The sequence below is a fragment of the Aquarana catesbeiana genome, linkage group LG11 (assembly GCF_042186555.1).
Source record: "Aquarana catesbeiana isolate 2022-GZ linkage group LG11, ASM4218655v1, whole genome shotgun sequence".
Taxonomy (NCBI): domain Eukaryota; kingdom Metazoa; phylum Chordata; class Amphibia; order Anura; family Ranidae; genus Aquarana; species Aquarana catesbeiana.
Window position 1 is genome coordinate 208512313 of NC_133334.1, and position 11395 is coordinate 208523707.

The 11395-nt window shown below is 41.0% G+C and overlaps 1 protein-coding gene across 1 annotated transcript; it reads right to left on the reverse strand.

The window, feature by feature from the left end:
- Positions 1 to 4674: 4674 nt before the first annotated feature.
- Positions 4675 to 7763, reverse strand: LOC141113009 (forkhead box protein A4-like). Its single transcript, XM_073606076.1, has 2 exons — positions 7695 to 7763; positions 4675 to 5808 (listed from the first exon to the last, which is right to left on the reverse strand). The coding sequence occupies exons 1-2, from the start codon at positions 7761 to 7763 to the stop codon at positions 4675 to 4677; spliced, it is 1203 nt and encodes a 400-aa protein (XP_073462177.1).
- Between the last annotated feature and the right edge of the window lie 3632 nt (positions 7764 to 11395).

Consider the following 11395-nt stretch of genomic DNA (forward strand, 5'->3'; position numbering starts at 1 on the left):
TTTATTGGCGGTTTTAACCTTGCCAGCAATTGATGTTGCTTTATGGGCTATGCCCTCAAGTTAAATTCTGGGATCAGTCCAATGCCTATATGGCACTGATGGTGAGGACAGGCCTTTTAGACTATAGGGGTTTATGTTGTTTGGGTGCTCACACTATAACTGTGACTGGCATTGGTGTTTGGTACATTTGGAAAGTTGTTACATTTGCAGAGTTCCATAAAGCTGTGGCCTTGCCCTATTTCCAACGTAATCAGCTTTCATGTCTTTTTGTGGGGTAAGGTATTGGTTTATTTTTTGGTCATAAATAAACCTATGCTTCTCAGCAATCATGTATGCTCCTTGAGGGCAGGGAATGATATGAATGTATAATAGAAATGTGAAGCAATGCGTAAATTGATAGCGCTATATATGTACCTGTAATAAATAAATATTTTTATACTTTACATAGCGTGAAATATATCAAGTTTACATAAGCTAGTAAAAGACCTCAAAACAGCAGTTGTCAACTTACGAGTCATGGAGGGCCCCAAGCAAAGGAACATGTGTTTGGTATATGTAATGCTAGTGAGGCCTGTTAGAGACGGCAGACTTTTTAGAGAAAATGATGAAGAGAAGACATGCTGTAGAAGACAGAGAGAGACTGGCGGCATATTACATGAGTTTAATAGAGATCACTGCTAGTACCCCGCTATAAACCAGCAATCCCACTACCAAGGACTGGGGTCTAAGGGCTACACCACAAGTACCAAAAGGCTGCAATTTGGGCATCAGGGCCTTAAAGCGGGGGTCCACCCACACCGCCAAAAAAAAAAAAAAAAATATTAAAAGCCAGCAGCTACAAATACTGCAGCTGCTGACTTTTAATACATGGCCACTTACCTGTCCCAGGGTCCAGCGATGTCGGCAGGCGACGCCGAGAACCCGCTCAGTTCTTGGCAGCTGCCGCCGCCATCCTGGGTGAGGGAATCAGGAAGTGAAGCGTTGCGGCTTCACTTCCTGGTTTCCTACTGCGCATGTCACGCTGCACGTCCCAAGTGGTCCCCGCTCTCTCCTGGGAGCTGTGTGTTTCCCAGGAGACAGCGCGGTGGGGACGGGAAGAGGCGTAGACTCCCATGGGAGTCTATGCCGGAAGTGGGTGCAAATACCTGTCTTAGACAGGTATCTGCACCCCCCTGAAAGGTGCCAAATGTGACACCGGAGGGGGGGAGGGTTCCGAAAAGCGGAAGTTCCATTTTTGTGTGGAACTCCACTTTAAAGTGGTAACTGTTTACAACCTAGATAATCATAACCAGGGCTTTCTTTCTGCAGAAACATGACCTCTGGCACCGGCCATGTGCTCACCACTGCCTACTGTTATTTGTAAACACAGAAGCCGCAGTTCTTTATTTACAAGTGACAGTGCAGAGAGCATCATTCCCACCAGGCAGGGGATGCAGAGGTGGCTGTGGATGGGTGCGGGTACAGAGGTGAATTGCAAACAGGAGGTGCAGATGTGAGTTGTGGAAGAGTGCAGGGTGCAGATGTGAATTGCAGACAGGGGGTACAGATGTTAGTTGCGGAAGGATGAGGGGGTGCAGAGGTGAGTTACGAACAGGGGGTGCAAAGGTGAATTGCTAACAGGGGGTGCAGAGGTGAATTGCAGAAGGGTGGGGGTGCAGAGGTGAGCTGCAGTCAGCAAGTGCAGCGGTGGGCTGCAGACAGTTTTTGATGGGGTGCAGAGGCATGTTGTGGAAGGAGGTGTAGTGGTAAGTTGTGCATGGTGGGCGCAAAGGGGAGTTGTGGCAGGGGGTACAGAAGTAAGCTGCCAACACTTTGGAATAGGGGTGCCAAAGCGAGTTGTGATTGGGGATGCAGGGATGTGTTTTGGATGATGGATGCAGAGATGAGTTGCGCGCAGGGGTGCAGAAGTCAGTTGTGGACCAGGGCGCAGACAGTGAGCTATAGATGGTGATGCAGAGGTGAGTTGTAGATAGTGGGGCACAGAAGTGAGCTTAGGAAGGGGGCAGAGGTTTACAATGCCCCTTTAATACCCGCCCACTGTGCAATTTGGTCATACCCACCCTATGATGCAGCACATCGGGGGGGGGGGGCAGTTCCTGCACCTATTCTCTGAGAAAAAAAAAAGCCCTGATCACAACAAAAAAAAACATGCATACCTTAACATTATATTTTGTAGCCATGACAATTCAAGATTGGAGCCCGCCTATAAGATGCTGGAAATAAATGTTTTTGACATTTGAAATTTAATTTTAGAATGATCTAAACACGTGCATACTGGTGGAGGAATGTGCTTTCAATAGTGTAAATTTGGCCATAGAGGGTTCGAATGTCGACTGGTTCAACAGGGACCGGCCAAGATTCAAACCATATATGGCCAGGCTGATTGTATTCAAGTTGATCAATCGATCCCCTTGGGTACAACCAGCCTGTCAGATTTTTTTTTTATGCGATTATAGCCGCTAACAATCACTGTGTTCTCCCGGCAGGGACGGCTCCCCTGCCTGCAGAACACAATAGTTGCACAAGAGGAATTCCCCCATCAAAACAATTGGTCAAATCTAGCAATTTTCTTTCCTGCAACCTGTGGTTGCAGGAAAGAAAATAGCCTAGTCTTTGGCTGGTTTAAGGCTAGTTAGTGGAGGTTTTGTCCATGGCAATCAACTATATAAACTAGAATTTGATTTTTACAGATCACTACAGTGCCATTCATCTCCATTTTATACCAGGCCAAAAACTGTATTAGTTTAAAGTACATGTCCATCCAGAATGTATTTTTGGGTATTGTGGGAATATATTAAAGAGTTGGTTAGGCTTTTTTGCTCTCAGCGACTGCTTTAAGAAGATTCCCTTTAACTTCTGTCCTGGTGACCATTGCTACCCAGGCAGAAAGTGAAAGAAAATCTAAAATGTTACAATCGTCACTAGAACAGGACAAGAGAAATCTCCCAACTGAGACAGCTGTTCCAGTGACAATTACCAAAAAAAAAAACTACTACAAAAGGAAGGATCTCACCTACCGTATATACTTGAGTATAAGTCGAGTTTTTCAGCACATTTTTTTGTGCTGAAAGTGCCCCCCTTGACTTATACTTGAGTCAAGCACTTTTCTGCAGTAAAAAATTTCATTTTCCAAACTGAATTTGGGGCCCCGTATCTCAGGGCCACTTGGTGCTAGGAACCCCAAATTTGGTATGCAAACCCAGTGGTACCATAACATATCCAAAGCTGGGGTTCCTAGCACCAAGTGGCCCTGAGATACAGGGCCCCAAACCCGGTTCGGAAAATGTCATTCTCTGCTGCAGAAAAGTGCTTGACATTTTCTGAACTGATTTTTGGGGCCCTGTATCTCGGGGCCACTTGGTGCTAGAAACCCCAGCTTTGGAAATTTTATGGTGCTAGTTCCACTGGGTTCGCACACCAAATTTGGGGTTCTTAGCACTAAGTGGCCCCGAGATACGGGGGCCCCAAATTCGGTCAACTGTGTCCATCTGCAGCAATGTCATTTCGGGACCCTTTGGGTTCAGAGACCTCAAATTTTGGCTGCAGCTAGGGGGCATCTAGGAACCCTTAACTACCGAGTTTGAAGTTCAAGGGACCTATGGCTGCAAATGGGCACAGTGAGGCATGCAAATGGGTATTATTGACCCTCTTTTCCACTTACAGCAGCTGTACATTTCTCACCCTCGTCTTATACTCGGGTTAATAAGTTTTTCCCATTTTTTTGTGGTAAATTAGGGCCTCGACTTATACTCGGAACGACTTATTACTCGAGTATATATGGTAATTTTGCGGAGGTTTCTTCCCACTAGGTTTCATCTTTAGAAGAGAAATATGACAATAAGGTCCCAAAAGATGTTCTAACTCTTTCACCCACTAAAACTATAAAAATAAATTTTAGCTGGAGTTTTAGTACACCGAGAAACTAGATATCAGTGATAATAAAAGGAAATTCAGTACGTGGTAAAGAATATACACCATAGCTCTAATTAAATATATTAATATTAAGAAACAGCAGAAACATCAATATATAAAAAATAAAAACACAAGCAGCATATAAAAGTAAAAAAGGTACACTTTTAAAACAAATAAAAGATGTTCAACATTTAAATATTCAAACAAACATGACATACAGTATATATACACACAGTAAAATACGGATTTGCAAAGCTCCAATAAGTTCAGTGCAAATGTGTTCTTGTTTAACAGAACAAGTTTTCATCTGTCTACATTTTAGACAGTAAAACTACTATGAAATTGATATGATTGAGAATTGTTATTAATTTCTTTACTGGAAATTAAAGTCAACCAAAAAACCTATTGCCATGCGAATAAGGGCAGGCAGTCGTGCAATTCAACAATAGTTATCTTTTAAAACTTCTACTTTATTGCCCAAAATATTAAAATATTGTGCGCTATTGAACCAATCCGAGAAATTTATTTAATAACTGGATTAGAAATAGCAGAGTATTTATACTATTTCAAGCATGTATGACAACTGTGCAACCTAATTTTACACAGTTTATTACATTTGTACAAAGTTCAAAAGCTGGAGAATTCCCAGTATATCAGTTTTTAGTTTTATTCTAAAATCTTAGTCTAGAATTTAAAATGTCTGTGTTAATATGGGTTTAAATAAAGCATCCCAACAAAGCTTAGTATGAAAGTTTATGTCATTCACAGAGAACTCAGAATGGGTCTAGAATACATATTATTATAGTAGCCTGCATCAGGGGATGATGGCATGTCCATTACATTTTTCGAAGAGGTCATGTTATGATAATCAGAAGTGTAGTTCTGGTAGTGAGCAAGATGATCTGTGGTTGGACACATATCAATTTTACTGGAGTATGTGTGTGCATTTTCAGAAGACATGAGTTGTGTGATAGAGAATGGGTGCCTCCCAACAAATGGCTCATGTTTCATCTGGACATCTTCTCCCACCATGCCAAGATAACCATCATTAGAGAGACTCAATGGATATAAGATCTGTAACGAAGACCCGCCTTGTTCAGAGTTAGGGCTAATTCCCACTGGTGAAGTCCCATTCAGTTGGGGTATTGCCACCGATGAGTCCCTGTCTCCACTGTTAATTGCATTTTTTGGTGAGTGTGAAGAGGAACTCTCATCATAAACAGCTGGAGACTCTCTTAATCTAACGGACATCTCATCTCCAGGTTTGCTGGCTTTTTTTTCTGAATCTGCAGTCCTAGATTTTTCAGACTTGAACCTCTTTTGTCTTCTCAGATAGCATCCATTTTCAAACATGTTTCCAGAGTCTGGATGAAGAGTCCAGTAGGAGCCTTTTCCTGGTTTCTCTGGTGAACGTGGAACTTTAACAAAGCAGTCATTAAATGACAAAGAGTGACGAATTGAGTTTTGCCACCTCTGCTGGTTTTGTCTGTAGTAAGGAAAAAGGTCAACGATCCACTGGTAGATCTCATTCAGTGTCATCATCTTGTTTGGGGACTGTTGGATGGCCATTGTTATAAGTGAAATGTATGAGTAGGGAGGTTTGGCATGGGAATAGTTTCTCCGATAGGTCCGAGGATCCCTCTGGAACTCTGTTTCTCCCTGGCAGTAGCCCAGTGGGTAAGCAGATGAAGATGCTGAAGAAGATGTTGTTGGCCCTCCCATATTATGGACTAGGGAGTTTAGAGAACTCAGATTGTTCTGGTTCTGGATGCTGCTTACAGGTCCTGCCATGGAATTATTCATGTAGGTCATTGTTGCAGTTACAGTTGAGACATCACTAGACATGAAAGTATTATTTTGAAGGCCGTTATTCATGTTATGTATTCCAGAATATACCTAGCAAAATAAACATAAGATAATAAAGGGAGATGTTCTCTTTCAACATATCCAAAGTATACAAACATCATACACATTACACTGAAAATACTTTTACATTCTAGCAGCAATTATATCATATGATTAAATGTCAGTAATTACGATTATATCAAAATGTAAACAAATTGTATAATGCATATTTTGAGACACTAGAAAAAACTGAAGTGGTAATAAAGTGACCTTGTCGTTAAAAGCAATGTATTAAACTTAAATTACCAGTTATTAAAATGTGTAGTTGAAAATATATATCATATCTTTATATTTTTTACAATGTCTGTTTGCATTTCCTATTTAGTATTGCTATGCAATATGCATACTCAGATATTTAGCATCACTGTACAGTGTTGTCTGCCTTTCCTGTTGGCAGTAATATACATAAAGGGATTACACTCCCCACAAAGCAGCACTTCCTTCAGTCTCTACCAAATGAACTTGCACTTTTCAGACATCTAGTGTTGAATAACAATGATGTTTAATTGCCTACTAAACATTGCTTTTTACCTTTGCAGTCCCAAATGTAAATGGCAGTGCCATGTGTATTCCCTGTAATATTTTGTCTTAGTACAGTTCACAAGCTGGACTTGCTGCCATACCAGCAGTGTGCCTAAAAAGTGTTATATAGGTGTTTGGTCACTCCTTCCAAAAAAGGGGAAAGTCTGCCTTTATAATGTTGTGTTTTGCATGCCGAACCTATACTATAAGTTACTGAGCTGCCATTTGTATGTCTAAAGGCATTCATTTTGGAAGAAAAAAAAGTCAGTAAGGGGGCCAGTTTGCCCCTTTATAGACTGCCCCTATGCAACTATAGACTGAGTTCCCTCACATTTCATTAAAACTTTAAAACAATGTTAAAAAAAGAAAGTTATATAGCTATACAATGTACAATTCGGCTAACACACAAAATACTTAGAAGAATTAAATGCTATTTTACTGGAATATCCAAACAAAAAATAACTATATTTGATTGAACAATACGAAGACTATGTGTTAATCATCTTTAAGTGCTGTCTGTGTTAATAGACAAACTGGTAAGGTAGACAAACTAGAAGTGTGTGTGTGTGTGTGTGTGTGTGTGTGTGTGTGTGTGTGTGTGTGTGTGTGTGTGTGTGTGTGTGTGTGTGTGTGTGTGTGTAGGCAGGGGACCTAGATCCAGAAAAGACATAGGTTACTGGAGGCTTTTCAGAAGAATATATTGTATATCTTAGAAGTAATTGTCACATGCGTTTTAGAACTACTAATATGAGAGAGTGTACAGCTCGCTATGCAAAAATATCAAAACACCTATTTTCTGCATCTCTGCTGATGGCAATGTTATCTACAACAGATTTGCCATCTATAGTTGACAGCCAAATATAACAGATTTGTGTGTGATGAAAGCCATACTATGTGAGAAAATGTAATTGGTCATTCCAGGACAACTTAGCACCACAAATGCAATGACAAAGTCCTTATATGAATATTCCATTCTGGCTATGTGCGGTCTATGATTTTCAAGAGTATATGATCATTCACACATAGACAAATTATTAGCAAAAAAATGTCTATATTGACTTTTTTCCCCTAATAATTAGCCCATATATGGACGCATTAAAAAGTGACAATTATCTAGTCTGGTGTTTCTCTAATGTGGTCTTTAAATACTGCAGAATGGCTGAGTATTTTTAGCACTTGATAAATCTTAAAAACAGGATTTAACTAGTACTAAATAATGACTATTGTCCACCGTTACCCAACATTAGAATTTATTTGATTACACTAGTTTTCAGAGATAATTCAATGTATATTTAGTGAGAAAGATATAAAATAATCAAATGAATGTTATAGGTTGAGTATAAAAACAAACTTACCTCACTTTCTGGGTACATTGAATGCCAGTCCATTGGGTCTTTCATTTCCAACTTGACTCTACCGAGCATAGTCTAAATGTTGACTCTTGGTATGTCTCCTTCACGCTAAAAAGAATTTAGATAACCACCAATTTTTTGCGTTTGTGGTACAGATGACTCCTCTAGTGCAGAATCCAAAAGTTTTTCCAAGCAAAGCGAGGTCTGTGGAGACATTTAAAGGCAAACCACACATAGCATTTGAATAGACCTATCCTCCTTAAAGTCTCCACCCCTTTTCCTGAATCTCCTGTGACCTCTTCACTGGCTACCTGCAGAGCCAAATCAGTTTAGGACAAAGGAAGTTACTTGTACCCCCCTGACTGCTTTCATTCACACACACCTCCTATCCCTTTTTTCAATCACCAGTCTGTCTCATCAAAATGCTAATAGGATCAAGGAGTCCCCCCATCAACAAGGATATAGGTTCATGGTGGCATTTTCATTCTAGAAAGTATTGTCAGGGATCTCTTCCTGCCTCTTAATTTTGGGACATTTTGTAAAACCATCTCATTTAATAGAAATTTAACTTGACCACCATGATGTGAGAGTCCTAATAATAAATCTCAGTCATATACATATCCTTTCAACAGGGTCTAGAAGGTGTGGCATTCACCTTCCTAGTCAGGTGACTCCACTAATTTAATTTTAGGACCTATATTTGTAATATGTGACTTCTAGAAAGGCCACAAGGTAACTGGTAGAAATGAGAAAGGATAGATAATAGAGCTGTTCTTTAATACTTTAATATATGTACATTGCACCAATGCACTTCAAATGCTCATGATCCGTATAACCTATTAGCCTTAGATATAATCATTTTGAAATGTTATAGATCTGATATGCAGTCTTAGTATATCAACAGCTTGGTGGCTTCCTTTTGATCAAGAAAAAGTGTAGTATCTGTTCTCATCAGTCATAAGGGAAACAACCCTGACTCTCTTTGCCAATTTGGGGGGCCAGTTTTCCTCCTGGGTTGATTTAGTCTTGTGCACAAGGCTTGTCCCCAGTTGTAGGCAAGGCTGTCTCCGAGCACTCTAAGTTCTGATGCCTTCCTGGTAGGGATGGGGCTGGACTGGTCTGGCCGAGGGCTGGCCTCCAAAAGAAGCCCATGGTGTATGTGCCCCTGGGGTGGCAGCCAAGGGGTGCCATAATACTCACTATGCACGGGGCATTTTGGAGTTTGCTGGCACCAAAGTCACTGCACCACAACAGACTAGGACCAGAGGAATTTTTGATTGCTGGCTGAAGGGCCTGCCATGGTATTGCACTATGGCTCTACTTGCACTTCTCCACTTCCCTTTCCCCACTTTTATTTGTGTTTGTCACGTTTGTCTTTTTTTGGTACGGTACACTTTATTTACATTTGATTAGTAGGGTGTAGGTCCTTGGGCCTGCCCTGAAAATCTTGGGAGGGGGTGGGTATGGCCTTCTGACTTAGTTCGCCCTCTCTCATGGAGTCTCCCCTCAGGAGAGCACCACCTAGTGTTCTTGTGTGCACTTTTTTTGCACCGGGTGTTGGTCTGAGTGTGTTTCACACACCAGGGGCTTGAAAAACCAAAAAACACACAGCTTGGTGGGTTATTTGGAACATAGTCTGCAAAATGGATTGAAGCATAACTGCAAACTTGCAATCTTCTTTTGGCCCCGAAGATTTCCCCTAAGTATAAAGAAAAAAAAAAAATTTTGCTACCCAAAACCCAAAAGCCCTGTGCATGAAAGTCTTCTAGCATCTACATCCGTGGTCTCCAAACTGCGGCTCTTTGCTTGATTTTATTCGGCCCTTGGGGCACGATTTCACTCACTGACACCAACAAAGGGGCACAGTTCCTCCCAATGACATCAACAATGGGGCCCATTCTTCCCAATGACACCAAGATGGGGCCCAATTCCCCCCCAATGACACCAAACATGGGACACAATTCCACCCAATGACACCAGTGATGGGGCACAATTCCTACCAAAGATACCAACGATGGGGCATAATTCCCCTCACTGACACTAAAGATGACGCATGGTTTACTCCAACTGATGCTGGGACTTTTTCTACTCCTGATAGCCATAGTCCAGTCCCCCTAAAGTCTTAAGGACAGTAAACTAGCCCTTTGTATAGAGAGTTTGGAGACCCCTGATCTACATGAACAAATTAACTAAACTGTAGACTCATAAAATACCAATTTAAAATTTGTATCACATGTTACGGCCTAAATTGTAATTATTGTAGTGAAGTATTAAGTCTTTTGAGTCGTGTAAAGATTACATCTTTACAAAATTCTGTTATTTGTAGGGGCCCACATATAGCAGAATTATTTGGGCTTCATTTATATTGGGTGTTTAGCCTTGGTGCATGAGACTCTGGCATTTAGCTGTGGGCAGAGGGTACAATTGCGTCTATCAAACAATGAGGCTGACAGCTCCAGTGGCTAGACAGGGCTGGATGGTGCACCTAGCAGTACTTGCATTTAGGGCAGTATGTACCCAGGGATAAATGCTTGGAATGTCCCCAAACACCCTGTCAGCTTTTTTAAACTTTTTTTTTTTTTTTTACAATGCTAAAATGGTAAATGATGATAACTTATCACTTTGCAACAGCATCTTAAATGCACTGTAAACACAACAGGCGCATTTATGACGCATTTGCGGCACCTTTTAATAGAAAAAATTAAAGAGGAGTTTCAACTTAAAAAAAATTATTAAAAGCCAGCAGCTACAAATACTGCAGCTGCTGACTTTTAATAAATGGACACTTACCTGTCCCAGGGTCCAGCGATGTCGGCAGCCGAAGCCGATCAATCGCTCGGCTCTCGGCTGCCCCCGCTGCCATCCTCGGTCAGGGAATCGGGAAGTAAAGCGTTGCGGCTTCACTGCCCAGTTCCCTACTGGCATGTGCGAGTCGCGCTGCACCTCTGCACTGGGGGGCGGGGGGGGGTCATCTGCTGATATTCTGTGGCTATCTAAGCCCGGAAGTGATTGCAGATACCTGTATTAGGGAGGAATCCGATGAGCTGAAGTTCCACTTTAGGGTGGAACTCCGCTTTAAGGTGATTGCAAAGCGTCAACACATGCTGATTTCTGCAGGTAAAGTTATTTTTGCCTCACTGTAATGCAAGGCAACATCTTAGAACATGAGATTGTGTGTATAAAAAGGCTAATAATTTTAAAAGGTTTATATCTGAACTTTTTAGAGGCATTTAGCTTTACAGAGAAGACATCCTGTTGAGTAATCTAATTGAGGGACACTGAGGTATTTAGCCTTTCCTCTTTTACACCAAAGGGTCTAATAGCGGAGAACAATAGGATATAATTGCACAGAAAATTTAAATACAATGTTACATATCTTAAGTTCTGTAAACAAAAGAAAATATGACCTGAATGTACACCAGGCAGGCAAATGCTTTACCATCTACTGTTCTTGATAAGACATCTGCATGTGTGTGAGATGTTTGGATGGGAACAGAACAAAATATTACATCGCACACATGCAAAAAAGACATTTACCTCCAGCAAGGCTTATTAAAAACACCTAGACATTTTCAAAAAACATTATCAAAAAATATGGGGATTTGGTCACATCGTGTGACCAAATCCCCATATTTTTTTATAATGTTTTTTGAAAATGTCTAGGTGTTTTTAATAAGCCTTGCTGGAGGTAAATGTCTTTTTTG

Bases quoted from the DNA above. Each gene is read 5' to 3' on its own strand.
- LOC141113009 (XM_073606076.1), bottom strand. From the start codon at position 7,763: ATGCTCGGTAGAGTCAAGTTGGAAATGAAAGACCCAATGGACTGGCAT. The intron at 5,809-7,694 runs GTAAGTTTGTTT...TTATTTTGCTAG, and splicing joins CAATGTACCCAGAAAGTGAG to GTATATTCTGGAATACATAA.